The following is a 22,612-nucleotide window of genomic DNA, read 5'->3' as shown; positions in this document are numbered from 1 at the left end:
CCAATTATTCAATTTTTGATGAAATCACACAAAGTTCAATTTTGGACCCTTTGGGCCCCTTATTCCTAAACTGTTAGGACCAAAACTCCCAAAATCAAACCCAACCTTCCTTTTATGGTCATAAACCTTGTGTTTAAATTTCATAGATTTCTATTTACTTATACTAAAGTTATGGTGCAAAAACCAAAAATAATGCTTAATAGGGCCCCTTTTTGGCCCCTAATTCATAAACTTTTGTGACCTCAACTCCAAAAATCAATCCCAACCTTCCTTTTGTGGTCATAAACCTTGTGCTAAAATTTCATTGATTTCTATTTACTTATACTAAAGTTATTGTGCGAAAACCAAGAATAATGCTTATTTGGGCCCTTTTTTGGCCCTTAATTCCTAAACTGTTGGAACCAAAACCCCCAAAATCAATCCCAACCTTCCTTTTGTGGTCATAAACCTTGTGTCAAAATTTCATAGATTTCTATTCACTTAAACTAAAGTTATAGTGCGAAAACCAAGAAAATGCTTATTTGGGCCCTTTTTGGCCCCTAATTCCTAAAATGTTGGGACCAAAACTCCCAAAATCAATACCAACCTTCCTTTTGTGGTCATAAACCTTGTGTTAAAATTTCATAGATTTCCATTCACTTTTACTAAAGTTAGAGTGCGAAAACTAAAAGTATTCGGACGCCGGACGACGACGACGACGACGACGACGACGACGACGACGCAGACGCCAACGTGATAGCAATATACGACGAAAAATTTTTCAAATTTTGCGGTCGTATAAAAACAGTAAAAGTGATGCTACCCACATTCGAACTTGGTCTGTGTTTGATAACATTTGGTTGAGGCAAAGTAAAGTTAGAGAATGGATGTACGGAGGTACAGACATACAGACAGACAAGGGTAAAACTTATTGCCACCTTCCATACAGCAGGGGCATATCAAATAAACATTGTCCTAAATCCCAATTTTTCATTTAAGACACATTTAGGACAAATAGCTTTCAGTTTAGGACTTGGCTGGGTAATATGACCGTTTCCCGACCCTTGCTTTAGCCTAATAGTATAAGAAGAAATTTCACAGCGAAATATAACAATTACTCACCACATTGGTCTATCTCATCAGAATTGTCTCCACAGTTATCTTCCCTGTTGCATAGCAACTGACTATCATAAATACATTTCCCATTTCTACATTTGAATATACACTCTGAAAAATATATTACAAAATTATTTTTGAATAATTTCAAAATAAAATGTAATCTGATATTAAAACTTTTAACCCAAATATGGATACCATTAATAATTTGATTTATCTGACTCTGAGATATGTCATGTAATGATTTCAATACAACTTTAAATCTTCTTTCACTAGTTTTATTGTTTAATCATTAGGTAAATTATTACCTTAAAAATGTATTAAAAAAGTTATTTATAGATGCAAAGAACAACTTATTTTAATAGCAGGAAATTCTGTTATGGTATTTTCTCTAATTCTATGGAAATTTATCCCTTTCCGGACCCATTGTATAAAAATATTTAATCAACGTGTGGTTGCCGGTGATCTCAGAAGATCATCGGATGATTTTAAGGTTCATGACCTTTTTAGCTAACTGGATGAATCAAAATATGCTATAACAGGTGTTAGTGAAATTGACAACTTCCTGCAATGTGAAAGGGATGGGGATTTTCGGTTAACAAAAAAAGAAAATGTATTTTTTAATCATTAGAGAAACAGATTCTTACATTGTTACTCGTGGATTATCGGATTTATCCAATTTAGATAGTTAAATTATAAACTTTAAAGTCCTCACCGAGGCTTGGACTTTTGACCTATTGATTATGCTATTTGATAACAGACTTTCTGTTTTGAGTTTTCCTTTGAGTTTAGTATTTTTGCCTCTTGCAGCATAGGAAACAAGAACGTATCCATAGTACACAGATACCCCTTTCACACTATCATTTTCTATGTTCAGTGGACAGTAAAAATTCTACAAATGTGACCATTTAAGAGACATATAAATAATTCCTTACTTGTATTGTTGTTTATCCATCCCAGGTAAGTTTGTACATCAGTGAAGACGTTTGGACGATTTGTCATATTACAGTAGTTAGCTACATAGCTCGCTATTCCTTTAAGGTACCAGTTATTCTGATTATCTTGACATACCATAGGGCCTCCACTGTCTCCCTAATAAAACGAAATATATAAAGGTTATAAGACATACCATTGGTCCGCCACGTACTGTCTCCCTAATAAAACAAAATACTAATATTATACTGTATAAAATTGAGAATGGAAATGGGGAATGTGCCAAAGAGACAACAACCCGACCATAGAAAAAAAACAACAGCAGAAGGTCACCAACAGGTCTTCAATGTAGCAAGAAATTCCCGCACCCGGAGGCGTCCTTCAGCTGGCCCCTAAACAAATATATACTAGTTCACTGATAATGAACGCCATACTAATTTCTAAATTGTACATTGTTGGCTGTTTCCTCCAGAAAGTAAATAGATATATTGGTTACCACACTATTTCACTTGTTTCTATAAAATAATATATAGGGCTTCAGTGACCAAGTGGTTAAAAAAGTTCATCTCCTGTATATCTAGGCTGTCTACACCAAATTTTTAGTTTGAAACCGCCTTTGCAGGGCTTTAAAACTAAAATCTCAATTGACTAGGATTGACAGTTTCCCTGCTGACTGTTGTGGTGCCTTCCACCAAGACAATCTGGTAGCAACAAAAAAGCAGAATGTGCCAAAAGTGGCATTTAACACTAAATATTATTAAATCAATATTATATGATTTTGCAATGAAATATTCATCATGAGTTGAATCATTTTAAATCATTTTCAGGAGCTGAAACGTCTTGATTCATTAATAGAAAAAATTATAACTTACTGAGCACATAGATCTAATACCAGACTCATATCCACCACATACATAACCATGGGCTATTTTACCATTCCAAGCTTTGCTTCCATTACATTTTTCTGTCTTCCAAAGTTTTAATTTCAGTTCTTGTAGATCATTAGCAAATTCACCTAAAAATTACATAACATATCTGGTTAAAATGGTAGATATTTCAATAAAAACAGAGTTTTAAACTCACTAATTACCCAAATATTCAAGATAACTACTTTAAAGCTATAGAAATTATACAAGGGTACTATCTTTTTGTCAATCTTTAATCCTTCACGCTCTAGCTTCCCCCCATCCCCCCCACACACACACACACAAAAAAGTAAAAAATAAAGTAAAACATAGCAAGATTGAAATGAAATATTTCTGAATTGGAGAACCTATACAAAAATGTTTATAAGGGTAAATTCAATTGAGATTCGCATAAGTTACAAGATAGCCAAACAATTTCATACAACTCCTGATTAATAAAAACACAAATAAAACCCATTTAATCAAATTCATGAATCTGCACCTGCCATTCCTAATCTGTTTATACCTTACCATTTTTATCCCCAGTCTACTGCTCCCAGCCTGTCTCATCACAAACATCTATCATTTGACACTTGAAATGACATTTTAAACCAAAATTTAATATTTTTCATATCAAAATAGATCTTTCCAGGTACAAAGTCCTTCAATTGTTCTCTGAACAATTTGTTTTTATTTACATAAGATTTGTTTATACAGTTATGAAATCTTTTATACCTTACCATTTTTATCGCCTGTCAACTGGCCCCAGCCTGTCCCATAACAAATGGCAGTGGTGGGCGTCACATCTGATTCTGACGGTAAGCATATTGGTTGGATGTATGGTGTATACTCTACTGTCTGTTTTAACTGTAGTAGAGTTATGTCCCCTGACTGGAAGCTATACCATTTATCATCAAATCGGTTAATACGTTCAACTTCATAGGTTTTTGATGATGCACCAAGATTATTCCTATTGGCAGCACCAAGAATTACACGGTATAGTTTAACATCAGTGTATTCACTGAAATAGATAGTATTTATTTTATTTCATAATTATACAGCTATTATAGAATTAAACCCATTGAGCATTGTAGGCACTTCTTGTAAGAACCAAACAACCCATAATATAGAACGTTCATTTTACTTTTATTTTTAAAAATTCAAAGGAAAATGCAATCACCCACAATAATTCAGGAACAGTCCATCTATAATAAATAGTGTCAACACTAGCAAGTAATATGCATTCTAACTATTGTTCTTGGATCCAATATAATTATTACACTAAAGTATGTAACATCTGACCATTAATTTTACATTTGCATGAAAATGTTCGGTAAAAAATATTCAGCACAGAAACAGTTGGAAATTAATTTTTATATATTGATTTTTCTATCAAATAAATAATGTATAATACAACAAAGTTATATATTTCAGAGATTTAAGTTGTGATCTCTAGATTTTCTTTTGAAATTCAAATATATAGATAGATGTTAAACAAAATAAAAAAAAATACATAAAAATTAGAACATATGATAAGGTTTGCCAGGCAATTATATTTTCTGTAAAACATAGCCCAGGAAACTAGAGGCTCTAAAGAGCCTGTGTCGCTCACCTTGGTCTATGTGCATATTAAACAAAGGACACAAATGGATTCATGACAAAATTGTATTTTGGTGATGGTGATGTGTTTGAAGTTCTTACTTTACTGAACGATTTTGCTTCTTACAATTATATCTATCATGAACTTTGCCCATTAGTAACAGAGAACTATATTTGGTAAAAATTTACATAAATTTACCAAATTAATGAAAATTGTTAAAAATTGACTATAAAGGGCAATAACTCCTTAAGGGGTCAATTGACCATTTAGGTCATGTTGACTTATTTGTAGATCTTACTTTGCTGAACATTATTGCTGTTTACAGTTTATCTCTAACTATAATAATATTCAAGATAATAACCAAAAACAGCAAAATTTCTTCAAAATTACCAATTCAGGGGCAGCAACCCAACAACCGATTGACCGATTCATCTGAAAATTTCAGGGCAGATAGTTCTTGACCTGATAAACATTTTTATCCCCTGTCAGATTTCCTCAAAATGCTTTGGTTTTTGAGTTATAAGCCAAAAACTGCATTTTACCCCTATGTTCTATTTTTAGCGGTGGCGGCCATCTTGGTTGGTTGACCAGGTCACGCCACACATTTTTTAAACTAGATACCCCAAAGATGATTGTGGCCAAGTTTGGATTAATTTGGCCAAGTAGTTTCAGAGGAGAAGATTTTTGTAAAAGATTACTTTAATTTACGAAAAATGGTTAAAAATTGACTATAAAGGGCAATAACTCCTAAACGGGTCAACTGACCATTTTGGTCATGTTGACTTATTTGTAGATCTTACTTTGCTGAACATTATTGCTGTTTACAGTTTATCTCTATCTATAATAATATTCAAGATAATAACCAACTAGAGGCTCTAAAGAGCCTGTGTCGCTCACCTTGGTCTATGTGCATATTAAACAAAGGACACAAATGGATTCATGACAAAATTGTATTTTGGTGATGGTGATGTGTTTGAAGTTCTTTCTTTACTGAACGATTTTGCTTCTTACAATTATATCTATAATGAACTTTGCCCATTAGTAACAGAGAACTATATTTGGTAAAAATTTACATAAATTTACCAAATTAATGAAAATTGTTAAAAATTGACTATAAAGGGCAATAACTCCTTAAGGGGTCAACTGACCATTTTGGTCATGTTGACTTATTTGTAGATCTTACTTTGCTGAACATTATTGCTGTTTACAATTTATCTCTATCTATAATAATATTCAAGATAATAACCAAAAACAGCAAAATTTCCTCAAAATTACCAACTCAGGGGCAGCAACCCAACAACCGATTGACCGATTCATCTGAAAATTTCAGGGCAGATAGATCTTGACCTGATAAACATTTTTATTCCATGTCAGATTTCCTCAAAATGCTTTGGTTTTTGAGTTATAAGCCAAAAACTGCATTTTACCCCTATGTTCTATTTTTAGCGGTGGCGGCCATCTTGGTTGGTTGACCAGGTCATGCCACACATTTTTTAAACTAGATACTCCAAAGATGATTGTGGCCAAGTTTGGATTAATTTGGCCCAGTAGTTTCAGAGGAGAAGATTTTTGTAAAAGATTACTTTAATTTACGAAAAATGGTTAAAAATTGACTATAAAGGGCAATAACTCCTAAACGGGTCAACTGACCATTTTGGTCATGTTGACTTATTTGTAGATCTTACTTTGCTGAACATTATTGCTGTTTACAGTTTATCTCTATCTATAATAATATTCAAGATAATAACCAAAAACAGCAAAATTTCCTCAAAATTACCAATTCAGGGGCAGCAACCCAACAACCGATTGACCGATTCATCTGAAAATTTCAGGGCAGATAGATCTTGACCTGATAAACATTTTTATCCCCATGTCAGATTTCCTCAAAATGCTTTGGTTTTTGAGTTATAAGCCAAAAACTGCATTTTACCCCTTTGTTCTATTTTTAGCCGTGGCGGCCATCTTGGTTGGTTGACCAATTCATGCCACACATTTTTTAAACTAGATACCCCAAAGATGATTGTGGCCAAGTTTGGTTTAATTTGGCCCAGTAGTTTCAGAGGAGAAGATTTTTGTAAAAGATTACTTTAATTTACAAAAAATGGTTAAAAATTGACTATAAAGGGCAATAACTCCTAAACGGGTCAACTGACCATTTTGGTCATGTTGACTTATTTGTAGATCTTACTTTGCTGAACATTATTGCTGTTTACAGTTTATTTCTATCTATAATAATATTCAAGATAATAACCAAAAACAGCAAAATTTCCTCAAAATTACCAATTCAGGGGCAGCAACCCAACAACCGATTGACCGATTCATCTGAAAATTTCAGGGCAGATAGATCTTGACCTGATAAACATTTTTATCCCATGTCAGATTTCCTCAAAATGCTTTGGTTTTTGAGTTATAAGCCAAAAAATGCATTTTACCCCTTTGTTCTATTTTTAGCCGTGGCGGCCATCTTGGTTGGTTGACCAATTCATGCCACACATTTTTTAAACTAGATACCCCAAAGATGATTGTGGCCAAGTTTGGATTAATTTGGCCCAGTAGTTTCAGAGGAGAAGATTTTTGTAAAAGATTACTTTAATTAACGAAAAATGGTTAAAAATTGACTATAAAGGGCAATAACTCCTAAACAGGTCAACTGACCATTTTGGTAATGTTGACTTATTTGTAGATCTTATTTTGCTAAACATTATTGCTGTTTACAGTTTACCTATATCTATAATAATATTCAAGATAATAACCAAAAACAGCAAAATTTCCTCAAAATTACCAATTCAGGGGCAGCAACCCAACAACCGATTGACCGATTCATCTGAAAATTTCAGGGCAGATAGATCTTGACCTGATAAACATTTTTACCCCTGTCAGATTTGCTCTAAATGCTTTTGTTTTTGAGTTATAAGCCAAAAACTGCATTTTACCCCTATGTTCTATTTTTAGCCGTGGCGGCCATCTTGGTTGGTTGACCGGGTCACGCCACACATTTTTTAAACTAGATACCCCAATGATGATTGTGGCCAAGTTTGGTTTGATTTGGCCCAGTAGTTTCAGAGGAGAAGATTTTTGTAAAAGTTAACGACGACGGACGACGACGGACGCCGGACGCAAAGTGATGGAAATAGCTCACTTGGCCCTTCGGGCCAGGTGAGCTAAAAACAGCAAAATTTCCTCAAAATTACCAATTCAGGGGCAGCAACCCAACAACCGATTGACCGATTCATCTGAAAATTTTAGGGCAGATAGATCTTGACCTGATAAACATTTTTATCCCTGTCAAATTTCCTCAAAATGCTTTGGTTTTTGAGTTATAAGCCAAAAACTGCATTTTACCCCTTTGTTCTATTTTTAGCCGTGGCGGCCATCTTGGTTGGTTGACCAGGTCACGCCACACATTTTTTAAACTAGATGCCCCAAAGATGATTGTGGCCAAGTTTGGATTAATTTGGCCAAGTAGTTTCAGAGGAGAAGATTTTTGTAAAAGATTACTTTAATTAACGAAAAATGGTTAAAAATTGACTATAAAGGGCAATAACTCCTAAACGGGTCAACTGACCATTTTGGTCATGTTGACTTATTTGTAGATCTTACTTTGCTGAACATTATTGCTGTTTACAGTTTATCTCTAACTATAATAATATTCAAGATAATAACCAAAAACAGCAAAATTTCTTCAAAATTACCAATTCAGGGGCAGCAACCCAACAACCGATTGACCGATTCATCTGAAAATTTCAGGGCAGATAGATCTTGACCTGATAAACATTTTTACCCCTTGTCAGATTTGCTCTAAATGCTTTGGTTTTTGAGTTATAAGCCAAAAACTGCATTTTACCCCTATGTTCTATTTTTAGCCGTGGCGGCCATCTTGGTTGGTTGACCGGGTCACGCCACACATTTTTTAAACTAGATACCCCAATGATGATTGTGGCCAAGTTTGGTTTGATTTGGCCCAGTAGTTTCAGAGGAGAAGATTTTTGTAAAAGTTAACGACGACGGACGCAGGACGACGGACGCAGGACGACGGACGCCGGACGCAAAGTGATGGGAAAAGCTCACTTGGCCCTTCGGGCCAGGTGAGCTAAAAATCAGAAGATTTAATAAACAAGTGAAACTGCGAGCTACTGTTCACTGATGATAACCCTGCCGCAAGTGGATAATATTAATAGTGTAAAAATATGCAAGTGTTCGGTAAACAGGAAGTGATGAATCTGAAAACGCATCACACGGTATAGCTGACTTATATAAATCCTGAAACAAAATTTCAGAAATCCTTGTATTGTAGTTTCTGAGAAAAATGTGACGAAAATTTTCAACTTTGCTATCATGTGTAAAATCATACAAGTGTTTGGTAAACAGGAAGTTATCAAGTGATCAATCTGAAAACGCATCACACGGTATAGCTGACTTAGATAAACCCTGAAACCAAATTTCAGAAATCCTTGTATTGTAGTTCCTGAGAAAAATGCGACGAAAAATATTCATGGGACAGACGGACTGACGGAAGGACAGACAGAGGTTAAACAGTATACCCCTCCTTTTTTAAAGCGGGGGTATAAATATTTCATAAAAGTTAGAAACATTCGGAACACTGGGATGCATTTATAAATTTATTGAAATTAAACTTTAATTTTTAATTCATGTGATTATAGACTTACTTGACACAATGTGTAGCTGTTAACACAAAGTTTGGTGATATAAGCACTCCACCACACAAATGTTTACGGAATGTTGTTGTTCCTGTTACTTGTAATTCTAGCGCTGCCTGCCATGGCCATGCCCCTGGAGCGGCAGTGTACCCGTTGACAATATATCCAACCATTCCTCCCCCTACAAGCTTCTGACCACAACCTACGTAAAGTACAAATAATCATATTTATCACAATCTATCTAAAACACAAATATTCAGCCACTTCTATTGAACCAAACATTGTAATTGTTTCAAATAAAATATTCAAATATTTTTCCCACTACTGGGCACGGAATTTTACAATTTCAGACTGTGATCTTCAAATATTCAAACAATTAATTACTTCAAACAAAATGTATTCTTTTACAAGTGTAAGTGAACCAACGGCTGGTGAATCTGTAGTATGGTAGAGTCCATAATTTATTCTTGATGAATGTGTTTTTTCTTTAATTTATTGCATTTTTTTTCCTGCCTCATTTGAACTTATATCTTCCATCTTCACTTTATACAGACAAACCTAAATCAATCTCACCTTTAGGAACACACTGTAATGACACAACCTTATTATCTTTACAAGTAGACCTGTAATGAAATAAAACAAATATATGAACTCTTCCTGCAATCAGCCAACTATAATACAAATTATAAATCAAAGAGCTGAAAGCTCTGAGGAAAAATGACGCCACTGTCTCTAATATTGGGATAGTTTTTATGCAAGTCTTGATTTTCACATACCTTAATTAGTTTAACAATTCAACATGTCTCGTAAGCATATAATTGATATTTGTATATGTGTGTGTGTGAAGTGAAGGTGACAACTGGCTGTGGTTTTTTTAAGACAAATGAATAGGTCAAGACTACCTGAATTGTACAAATAAATACCGTAGAAAGGCTTGTATATTTCTCACTGGTACATAGTCTGAATCCGTGTCCGTACGCGCCCATTCACGTTTGCGCCCACTCATGTTCGCCCCCTTTCACTTTCGCACCCTACATGTTCGCACCCAATCTTAATTGGTTTTGTGTTTAATAACTCTGTAAGCAAGTGTTTTCTTATAAGTATAATTGTTGTCATTGTCACAAAAATAAAGTGTTGAATAAATCTTAATCATGTTTTGGATAGGGTATTGTTAAAAATAATAATAATCCTTTCTAAATAAAGTGGTATTTTGTCAACATTTTGTTTTGTGTTGAATAACTCTTAATCATGATTTGGTTAGTGTATTGCTATAACTTTGTTTCATTGACTTGTTTCAAAATGAAGTGAGATTCTGACTATGTTTTTTTCTGTGTGTTGAATAAATTTTATCATGTTTTGGTTATAATAGTGGATTGCTATATTTTGGTTCCTATATTTTATTGCTTCGTTGTTTCAGATCAAAGGGACCAAGCTGTTAAAAACAATTATCTTTTGTGTTTTTCCTTTAAAATCTTCAATGTTTTACTCATACCAAGCTATAAATACATTCAGTATTTACACCAAAGCAATTTAAAACAACAATCATGATTTTCCAATTATTCAACTTGAATTTGAATTAAAATTGGGTGCGAATGAGTAGAGTGCGAACGGACCTTGGGTGCGAATGTGCGAGCTGCGAACATGTAGGGTGCGAAAGTGTATTTGGCGCGAACAGACCTGATACCACAGTCTGAACCCCCTTCTCCCACAAAATATTAAGTACATAATCTTTTTGTTACTGTTATCAAAGGTCTAATGAAACTCAGGTAATTTCAAACATTTGTCAAAGAATTCTAGTCAAACCAGTACCTGGTTAAATTGGCACCTGGACAAATCAGCACCTGGTTAAATCGACACCTGATATAGTCAATTCGTCACCCATGTTAAATATATATTTTCAACAGTATTTTAAGCAAAAAGAGTAAAAATAACTAGTATCTCAATTGTTTGTAAAACAATTGAAAGGTCTTTCCTGTAAAAGTGATGTTTTCGTAATGTTCTTTGTACGACCATTCGTTTGATATACGACAAGCATACCTTCTGAAACTTTTCGCTTTTTACACTTAATGACCTCATCTGCCTACATTTTTGAGATCGGAAGTATGATAAATGTAACACAGGGTAGATGAGCTTTCATTTGATATGCAACAACGCCATGTTTTAAAAAGTTTGATTTTTGCACTTAATAACCCCATCCAACCAATTTTTGGAGGTTGGGAATTTGATATTTCAAATGTATACATCATGACCTTTCATTTGATATACAACAACCCTATCGTAAAAGAAAATTTATTTTTTGCACTCAATGACCCCATCCAACCAACTTTTGGGGGACGTCAATTTGAAATTTGAAATGTACGCTTTATGTTCTTTCATTTGATATGCGACAACCTTACCATCTGAGAAATTTGAATGTTTGCACTAAATGACCCCACCCGTCCCCCTGGGATGAAAAGGGGGTTTAAAATTTTCATTTTTAAGTAGACTTTATTAAGACCTTCAATTTGATATATCAGATGACCCCATTTGACAAAGTGCAAATAATAATGCAATATCAACTCTATAAATAAAAGTTATGAAACTTACAAAGTCAATGCAAAACTTGAAAATTTCAAATTAATTTTTTGGTGTTTTTTTCCATGGAATGTTTTTGGTATTTGGGCAAACATATAACTATATTAACCTCTTCAATTTCTAAAACATTTTAAGTGGTAAGCTCTTGTTGATTCAGAAATACACGCCTCCGCTCGCAAAACTTCAAACTGCATTATCTCTTAAACGACAATAGATATCTCAAATCTGTTAAATGATAAATGATCTACAGTTGAAGGACAACATTATAGAAAAAGATTTGGGACAATTTCAAAGTTCACCAAGGTCACAATTAATCATCAAATATATGATGCAATACTAAACTTAAGAACCGGAAGTCGTAGAGACATGGGATTAGCACCATTCAACTCAGGACCACTTAACTTTTCAACTATCACAAGGTCAAGGTCATTGTATACTGTGAAGGTCAAGGTGAAATTTCATCATGACCTGACATTGACCTCAAATTGAAGGTCTTGAATTACTGATCATTTTTGCACTTTATAGTAGGTTGATATCTGTTACATTTAAAAAGATATACACACAATACTATATTTTTAAGAATCATCCCGTTGTAACTTTTGAACAGACGGTCGGACATTTTTGGGCTTATTGTATAAAATGTAGAGCTCGTCGAGAAGAACATTTTATGCGCTGTATGTATGCAGCAAAGTCTTATCGTTTTCCTAATATGTAAGCTTGAAATTTCAGCGTTTTTTTTTTGCACTCGGTGACCTTTGACCTTAGGTGCATATTAAAGGTCATATGAATTCAAGATTATTGGTGAAGGTTCCAAGTCTCTATGACTTCTGGTTCTCGAAATAGAACTTTTCAAAAAATATTTATAATTTTTAAAGGGAAATAACTCCTTATCAGGCTTAGTAACAAATTTATTGTTTATGTTTATAAACATTGCCATCTGTTCTTGTATATGCTGCCATTTTCAAATCGATTCTATCTCTAATACTTTTAAAGAAAAATACAAATAAAAGAAATTGCTTCAAGGGGATATAACTCTCAAAGGGGATAATGAAATCCTATGCAGCCTCATATGGTAATACATCATGATAATATCTACCTATTGTCTAAATAAGGTCATGATATCTTTTAAAACATTTAGGGGGGGCCATGTTGAAAAAAATCAATAAAAGGGAGATAACTTCTTAAGGGGATGATGAAATCCTACAAAAGTTCATCTGGTAAAAGTTCATGATGAGGTCTATCGATGGTTTAAATTTGGTATTGATAACTCCAATAGAAGCGGTAGGAGAGCGTGCCAAACAAATGCTGGAAGGAAAAAAAAACGAAAAACTAGTATCTCAATTGTTTGTAAAACAATTGAAAGGTCTTTCCTGTAAAATTGATGTTTTCGTAATGTACTTTGTACGACCTTTCGTTTTATATACGACAAGCATACCTTCTGAAACTTTTCTCTTTTAACACTTAATGACCTCATCCGGCTACATTTTTGAGATTGGAAGTATGATATATGTAACATAGAGTAGATGAGCTTTCATTTGATATGCGACAACGCCTTGTTCTAGAAAGTTTGATTTTTGCACTTAATAACCCTATCCAACTAATTTTTGGAGGTCAGGAATTTGATATTTCAAATGTACACATCATGACCTTTCATTTGATATACAACAACCCTATCTTAAAAGGAAATTTATTTTTTGCACTCAATAACCCCATCCAACCCATTTTTTGGGAGACGTCAATTTGAAATTTGAAATGTACGCTTTATGTTCTTTCATTTGATATGCGACAACCTTACCATCTGAGAAATTTGAATGTTTGCACTAAATGACCCCACCCGTCCCCCTGGGATGAAAAGGGGGTTTAAAATTTTCATTTGTAAGTAGACTTTATTAAGACCTTCAATTTGATATATCTAATGACCCCATTTGACAAAGTGCAAATAATGATGCAATATCAATTATATAAATAGAAGTTATGAAACTTACAAAGTCAATGCAAAACTTGAAAATTTCAAATTGATTTTTTGGTGTTTTTTTCCATGGAATGTTTTTGGTATTTGGTCAAACATATAACTATGTCAACCACTTCAATTTTTAAAACATTTTAAGTGGTAAGCTCTTGATGATTCAGAAATACATGCCTCCGCTCGAAAAACTTCAAACTGCATTATCTCTAAAACGACAATAGATATCTCAAATCTGTTAAATGATAAATGATCTACAGTTGAAGGACAACATTATAGAAAAAGAATTGGGACAATTTCAAAGTTCACCAAGGTCACAATTAATCATCAAATATATGATGCAATACAAAACTTGAGAACCGGAAGTCGTAGAGACATGGGACTATCACCATTCAACTCAGGACCACTTGACCTTTCAAATATTACAAGGTCAAGGTCATAGTAAAATGTGAAGGTCAAGGTGAAATTTCATCATGACCTGACATTGACCTCAAATTGAAGGTCTTGAACTACTGATCATCTTTGCAGTTTATAGTAGGTTGATATCTGTTACCTTTAAAAAGATATACACACAATACTATACTTTTAAGAATCATCCCGTCGTAACTTTTGAACAGACAGTCGGACTCTTTTGAGGTCAGTGTATAAAATGTAGAGCTCGTCGAGAGGAACATTTTATACGATGTAAGTATGCAGCAAACTCTTATCGTTTTCTTAATATGAAAGCTTGAAATTGCAGCGTAATTTTTTTTTTGCACTCGGTGACCTTTGACCTTGGGTGCAAATTAAAGGTCACATGAACTTAAGATTATTGGTGTAGGTCCCAAGTCTTTACAACTTCCGGTTCTCGAGATACAATTTTTGAAAAATTGTTTATATTTTTTCAAGGGAAATAACTCCTTATAAGGGTTAACAACAAAATGATTGTATATGTTCATTATCATTGCCATCTGGTCTTGTACATGTTGCCGTTTTCAAATCAATTCTATCTTGAATACTTTTTGAGAAAAATGTAAAAGAAAGAAATTGCTTCAAGGGGACGTAACTCTCATAGGGAATAATGAAATCCTTAGCAGCCTCATATGGTAACACATCATGATGAGATCTTACTGTTGTCCAAATAAGGTCATGATATCTTTAAAAACAACGAGGGGGGGGCCATGTCGAAAAAAACAATAAAAGGGAGATAACTTCTAAAGGGGATGATGAAATCCTACACAGCCTCATCTGGTAATACTTCATGATGAGTTCTACCGATGGTCCATATTTGGTCTTGATAACTCCAATAGAAACGAGGGGAGGCCATGTCAAAGAAATGCTGGATGAAAAAAAAAAAAAAAAAAAAAAAAAAAACTAGTATCTCAATTGTTTGTAAAACAATTGAAAGGTCTTTCCTGTAAAAGTGATGTTTTCGTAATGTACTTTGTATGACCTTCCGTTTGATATACGACAAGCAATACCTTCTGAAACTTTTCGCTTTTTACACTTAATGACCTCATCCGCCTACATTTTTGAGATCGGAAGTATGATATATGTAACACAGGGTAGATGAGCTTTCATTTGATATGCGACAACGCCATGTTCTAGATAGTTTCATTTTTGCACTTAATAACCCCATCCAACTAATTTTTGGAGGTCGGGAATTTGATATTTCAAATGTACACATCATGACCTTTCATTTGATATACAACAACCCTACCTTAAAAGAACATTTATTTTTTGTACTCAATGACCCCATCCAACCCATTTTTGGGAGACGTCAATTTGAAATTTGAAATGTACGCTTTATGTTCTTTCATTTGATATGCGACAACCTTACCATCTGAGAAATTTGAATGTTTGCACTAAATGACCCCACCCGTCCCCCTGGGATGAAAAGGGGTTTAAAATTTTCATTTTTAAGTAGAGTTTATTAAGACCTTCAATTTGATATATCAGATGACCCCATTTGACAAAGTGCAAATAATGATGCAATATCAATTATATAAATAGAAGTTATGAAACTTACAAAGTCAATGCAAAACTTGAAAATTTCAAATTGATTTTTTGGTGTTTTTTTCCATGGAATGATTTTGGTATTTGGTCAAACATATAACTATGTCAACCTCTTCAATTTATAAAACATTTTAAGTGGTAAGCTCTTGATGATTCAGAAATACATGCCTCCGCTCGCAAAACTTCAAACTGCATTATCTCTAAAACGATAATAGGTATCTCAAATCTGTTAAATGATAAATGATCTACGGTTGAAGGACAACATTATAGAAAAAGAATTGGGACAATTTCAAAGTTCACCAAGGTCACAATTAATCATCAAATATATGATGCAATACAAAACTTGAGAACCAGAAGTCGTAGAGACATGGGACTATCACCATTCAACTCACGACCACTTGACCTTTCAAATATCACAAGGTCAAGGTCATAGTATAATGTGAAGGTCAAGGTGAAATTTCATCATGACCTGACATTGACCTCAAATTGAAGGTCTTGAACTACTGATCATCTTTGCAGTTTATAGTAGGTTGATATCTGTTACCTTTTAAAAGATATACACTTGTTACTATAGTTTTAAGAATTATGTTGTTGTAACTTTTGAACAGACAGTTGGACATTTTTTAGCTTAATGTATAAAATGTAGAGCTCGTCGAGAGGAACATTTTATACACAGTATGAGTGCAGCAAACTCTTATAGTTTTCTTAATATGGAAGCTTGAAATTGCAGCGTAATTTCTTTTTGCACTCGGTGACCTTTGACCTTGGTGCAAATTAAAGGTCACATGAATTAAAGAATATTGGTGAAGGTCCCAAGTCTCTACGACTTCCGGTTCTCGAAATATAATTTTTCCAAAAATGTATAATTTTTCAAGGGAAATAACTTCTTATCAGGGCAAATAACCTACAATTTTTTTATGTTTATTAACATTGCCATCTGTTCCTGTACATGCTGCCATTTTCAATTCTATTCTATCTCTAATACTTTTTAAGAAAAATGCAAATAAAAAAAGTGCTTCAAGGAGATATAACTCTCAAAGGGGATGATGAAATCCTACACAGCCTCATCTGGTAATACGTCATAATGAGATCTATCGATGGTCAATATTTGGTCTTGATGACTTCAATAGAAACGGGGGGAGGGCATGTCAAAAAAATGTTGGAAGAAAAAAAAACATTAGAAAAACAATAAGGTCTTTCCCAGGTAGGGGAAAGACCTTAATAAGGTCTTTCCTCGCGGAGAGGAAAGACCTTAAAAAACACTTGTATCTCAATTGTTTGTAAAACAATTGAAAGGTCTTTCCTGTAAAAGTGATGTTTTCGTATTGTACTTTGTACGACCTTTCGTTTGATATACGACAAGCACAGCTTCTGAAACTTTTCGCTTTTTACACTTAATGACCTCATCCGTCTACATTTTTGAGATCGGAATTATGATATATGGAACAGAGTAGATGAGCTTTCGTTTGATATGCGACAACACCATGTTCTTGAAAGTTTGATTTTTGCACTTAATAACCCTATCCAACAATTTTTTGGAGGTCGGGAATTTGATATTTCAAATGTACACATCATGACCTTTCATTTGATATACAACAACCCTACCTTAAAAGAACATTTATTTTTTGCACTCAATGACCCCATCCAACCCATTTTTGGGAGACGTCAATTTGAAATTTGAAATGTACGCTTTATGTTCTTTCATTTGATATGCGACAACCTTACCATCTGAGAAATTTGAATGTTTGCACTAAATGACCCCACCCGTCCCCCTGGGATGAAAAGGGGGTTTAAAATTTTCATTTGTAAGTAGACTTTATTAAGACCTTCAATTTGATATATCAGATGACCCCATTTGACAAAGTGCAAATAATGATGCAATATCAATTATATAAATAGAAGTTATGAAACTTACAAAGTCAATGCAAAACTTGAAAATTTCAAATTGATTTTTTGGTGTTTTTTTCCATGGAATGTTTTTGGTATTTGGTCAAACATATAACTATGTCAACCTCTTCAATTTCTAAAACATTTTAAGTGGTAAGCTCTTGATAATTCAGAAATACATGCCTCCGCTCGAAAAACTTCAAACTGCATTATCTCTAAAACGACAATAGATGTCTCAAATCTGTTAAATGATAAATGATCTACAGTTGAAGGACAACATTATAGAAAAATAATTGGGACAATTTCAAAGTTCACCAAGGTCACAATTAATCATCAAATATATGATGCAATACAAAACTTGAGAACCGGAAGTCGTAGAGACATGGGACTATCACCATTCAACTCAGGACCACTTGACCTTTCAAATATCACAAGGTCAAGGTCATAGTAAAATGTGAAGGTCAAGGTGAAATTTCATCATGACCTGACATTGACCTCAAATTGAAGGTGTTGAACTACTGATCATCTTTGCAGTTTATAGTAGGTTGATATCTGTTACCTTTAAAAAGATATACACACAATACTATACTTTTAAGAATCATCCCGTCGTAACTTTTGAACAGACAGTCGGACTCTTTTGAGGTCAGTGTATAAAATGTAGAGCTCGTCGAGAGGAACATTTTATACGCTGTAAGTATGCAGCAAACTCTTATCGTTTTCTTAATATGAAATTGCAGCGTAATATTTTTTTGCACTCGGTGACCTTTGACCTTGGGTGCAAATTAAAGGTCACATGAACTTAAGATTATTGGTGTAAGTCCCAAGTCTTTACGACTTCCGGTTCTTGAGATACAATTTTTCAAAAATTGTTTATATTTTTTCAAGGGAAATAACTCCTTATAAGGGTTAACAACAAATGATTGTATATGTTAATTAACATTGCCATCTGGTCTTGTACATGTTGCCGTTTTCAAATCGATTCTATCTTGAATACTTTTTGAGAAAAAAGTAAAAGAAAGAAATTGCTTCAAGGGAACATAACTCTCATAGGGAATGATGAAATCCTTAGCAGCCTCATATGGTAACACATCATGATGAGATCTGACTATTGTCCAAATAAGGTCATGATATCTTCAAAAACAACGAGGGGGGGCCATATCGAAAAAAAACAATAAAGGGAGATAACTTCTAAAGGGGATGATGAAATCCTACACAGCCTCATCTGGTAATACTTCATGATGAGGTCTACTGATGGTCCATATTTGGTCTTGATAACTCCAATAGAAACAAGGGGAGGCCATGTTAAACAAATGCTGGATGAAAAAAAAAAAAAAAAAAAAAAAAAAAACAGGAGAAAAACAATAAGGTCTTTCCTCGCGGAGAGGAAAGACCTTAAAAAGGGGTTGCCAGAATTTTTTTCAGTATTTAAGCAAAAAGAGTTAAATACTAACTTTCTCATTTTTGGGTGTTCATGTACATTTTGTATATATTTATTTTTCTCAACTAAATGACTTTTTTGGGGTATTTTTAATGATATATATATATATGAGTAGTCCAAATAATTATTACGTCTGGCAAGGCTTTTTTTATTTCATTCTGGGACACCTTCCTATGACCGCAAGGCTATGTTAATTTTTTTCTGGGCACCCAGAAAAAAAAATATATCCTAGCCAGACGTCATAATTATTTGGACTAATACATGAGATATTGGATATTTTTATGCATTATTTTAACCAGTTGAGCATTTTACAGGATTGTTGGTTTAATGCTGTTTAAATTTTACTGAAAAAACACCTTAAATTTGCTTATTATTTGGCATGAAAGTTTGATTTATTGAAAGGGACTTATAGTTTTCCATCATAGATGCCGAATTGACGTCAAATAGGTGCCGATTTGACTAGATACCAATTTAACCAGGTGCCGACTTAACTTGTACGTTTCAATTCCTCTGCGATCGTTTGCGGTATTTTCTTGAGAAAACCTATTTTCCATCATCAAAGAGAAGAAGAAACTGCTTGAAAATGATTCTGGAACGCTTCATGATTGTTAAAATAAGTTTAATTCACTCAAATAACAATTTTGAAACTTGCGATGTTTAAACAGGAAGTTTCAAAAGCACGTGTAAAAGAAGAAATTAACCGGTGAGAGTGGAAATCCGTACATGACAGATATCACTATAGTACGACTTTGAAAGTAAAACAGTTCCATCCTTTTGTAAAACAGTCTTTAATATACCTATCACATTAATGTTTGAAGGGTCTTAAGCTTATTCAAACCATATAAGTCGGTATGAAACACCAAAACGGAATGAACAATAACCGATTACGTTTTGTAGTTTACAAATTCTAAACTGGTTCCCGTCAAACTACAACACTTTGTTCGAGTGTAGTGGAATACAAGCAGGAACCAGTTTGTTTGTATAGTAAATTATGAAACCGAGTGTAAACTGGTTCCTGGCTGATAACTACACTATGATCATGCATAAAGATAACACAAGCAGATTCCAGTTTGTATGGAAAATAGTAAATACGAAACCAAGCGCGGTAGGCAGAGAAATGTTATGAAGTTCAGGTCGGCAGTAATGGAACAATGACTGCGTCATTTTCCAAAAATTGTCCTGATTCTACTTAGCTTTTACAAATAAATTTGATATTTTCTGACAATGCAAGACATAGTGAATATATATATTGTTTCTAAGTCTTATTGACCTGCATTTTCTGATATCTAGAAAATATTGTCACATGTGTAGATTTCAAACATTACAAACTAATAAAATGATAGAAAATATCTTTTAGTGTTAAAAGTTATTGTTTTCATAAACCACATAATAAAAGAAAATAAAGAGTGGTTTCAGAATATTTTTTTTCTATCTAAAACAAAACTTACTTTGCAACTAAGTAACCAAATTGTGAAGGATATGCACCTGGTTCATTCTCTGGTACCCCCATTACAAGATGTGCATATGTCCTGGCTGGAAAATCTACACCAGAAGACGACGTAAAGTTTCTGAAAAAAATGAATGTTAATTAGTTTTACATAGAAAATATGCTTCTCTGAATCTTTGATGATTTTTCTGTTTCTCTGAATCTTTGACGATATTTCTGTTTCTCTGAATCTTTGACGATTTTTCTGTTAATTTCTTTTAAAAACTCGTTTATACTTTTGGTATTAAGCTGAATTTTGTATTTGAAAGACCTTATATATGCTTTGTATTACCTTATATCATCAAGCAACAAGCAATTTTGAAGTGTGAAGTTAAAGCTTTTATGATCAGCAGATAGTATTGTTGTTACTGATGGTCAAAAATTGAGTGTGACGCTTTTGCAAAAACAACAGACAAATATTTGCAACCTTTTAATTAAATTCAACAAAATTTTGAAATCATGGTATGTAGTATGATTTACCCTGGTTTTAATTTTCACAGAGTTAAATTCATTGAATATGCTGAATAATACATAATGCATGATTAATAGCACAATCAAATGACTGTTGCTTTAAGGTTTGAATTTTAAAATAGATATCTAAAAAATAATTAAATTAAATGTTGTTTACTTACTGGTTGCCAAGAACATATGTACATGTATAATAACCGAATGTGTCTGACCAACTGTCATAACATAAAGGTACGTGGTAGTCTTTATAATTGACCATCAATACACCAGGTACTTGCTCATTCAGACGGACTACAAATAGAAAAAACACAAAAGAATAAACTAGTAGACAAATGATACTGAATATTTTTCTAATGATCGGGAGGACAACTTTTGAAAGTATTGCAGATACTTTTTTTTATTGAAATGTGTTGATGCATAGAGCACCTTCAACTATTTATAAAAATACAAAAAGTACTGATTTTATCTTTTTATTAATTCATTAATACAAGCAAGCATACCCATGGTATACAAGTTAGATATTACAATACCTAAAGAATTTATAGCTGTATCTTTGGTTCACTGAATTGTATTACAAAATACATTCTTGTGATATTTTCATTGGTTTACAGTAGAGAACTTCTAGTGTAAGATTTTTTTTTTAACATATTGTTATTTTTCTATCTCACTCCATTTTTTTATTAAATTAAAATACCTCTTTGGAGCAATGGTATTTATCACTGTTCATAACGCATACAATAAATTATTATAAGGGGAGATAACCCATTGCAATCTCATTTATTTTTACTTTTCAGGGAAGTAACTCCCAACAATCTGTTTAATCTGATCTGTTAGGGTGTTCTACCTAACAAATATTCCTCTAGAAACTTTGTTATAAACAATGTCATAATAACTGTTCCTGTTGGAACAAATATTCTATACCATTTATTTCATTAGAACATTATACTGCAATATTCATTCCAGTGGAAATATTATTCAAGAATACTTTTTTCCATTTGGAACATTATATTGTGATTACTGAAGGAACTTCTTTTTTCGTGACAAGGGGAGATAATTAACTATTTCATCAATTATCTGTTTCCTCAGAGGAAATATCTAAACACAATCTCATTTATTCTACTATTCAAGAGAGATAACTCATAATTACTGATATGTAAGGGGAGATAATTAACTACTTTATCTATCATCTGAGAGCTCAACACAGTCTCACTAATTCTACTTAAATTATCAAGAGAAATAACTCACAACATGTGTTAGGGCAGGTAATAAATAACTTCATCGATCTGATTCCTTAGAGAAAATAATACACAACAGATCAATTCATCATATTACTGATTACTGTAAACATAATATCTTTCATCTAATTTATCAGGATAGCCAACTTTCCAGATTTTGTTTAATTAATTTGTCAAGAGAGATAACTCACCACAATCTCTTTCATCTGATTTGTCAGGACATGCTGCCACTGTATCACATCTTTTAGATCCAGCTATGCAAGTTCCATCTTGACAGGTAAACTGATCAGCAGAACATTTTGCTACAAAAAAAAATAGGTTAGAACTTTGTCAAATAAATTTAATACTTGCCACTGCAACAAATACACATGACAA

General features: G+C 33.3%; 1 protein-coding gene across 6 annotated transcripts in view; it reads right to left on the bottom strand.

Annotated features, from left to right (window-relative positions):
- LOC139499630 (uncharacterized) overlaps positions 1-22,612 on the bottom strand; it is a 73,345-nt gene that overhangs the window by 18,021 nt on the left and 32,712 nt on the right. For all 6 annotated transcript variants that reach the window (XM_071288378.1, XM_071288379.1, XM_071288376.1 and 3 more), the window contains 9 exons: positions 22,429-22,539; positions 21,167-21,293; positions 20,497-20,616; positions 9,765-9,814; positions 9,201-9,393; positions 3,674-3,954; positions 2,901-3,043; positions 2,031-2,187; positions 1,102-1,206 (listed from right to left, as the gene is read on the bottom strand). In XM_071288378.1, coding sequence (XP_071144479.1) covers positions 1,102-1,206; positions 2,031-2,187; positions 2,901-3,043; positions 3,674-3,954; positions 9,201-9,393; positions 9,765-9,814; positions 20,497-20,616; positions 21,167-21,293; positions 22,429-22,539 — 1,287 coding nt within the window. The remainder of the gene's footprint in view (positions 1-1,101; positions 1,207-2,030; positions 2,188-2,900; positions 3,044-3,673; positions 3,955-9,200; positions 9,394-9,764; positions 9,815-20,496; positions 20,617-21,166; positions 21,294-22,428; positions 22,540-22,612) is intronic.

Source organism: Mytilus edulis, chromosome 12, assembly GCF_963676685.1.
Source record: "Mytilus edulis chromosome 12, xbMytEdul2.2, whole genome shotgun sequence".
Taxonomy (NCBI): domain Eukaryota; kingdom Metazoa; phylum Mollusca; class Bivalvia; order Mytilida; family Mytilidae; genus Mytilus; species Mytilus edulis.
Note: the sequence above shows the minus strand (reverse complement) of the source record. Positions and strands in the feature narration are given on the sequence as shown.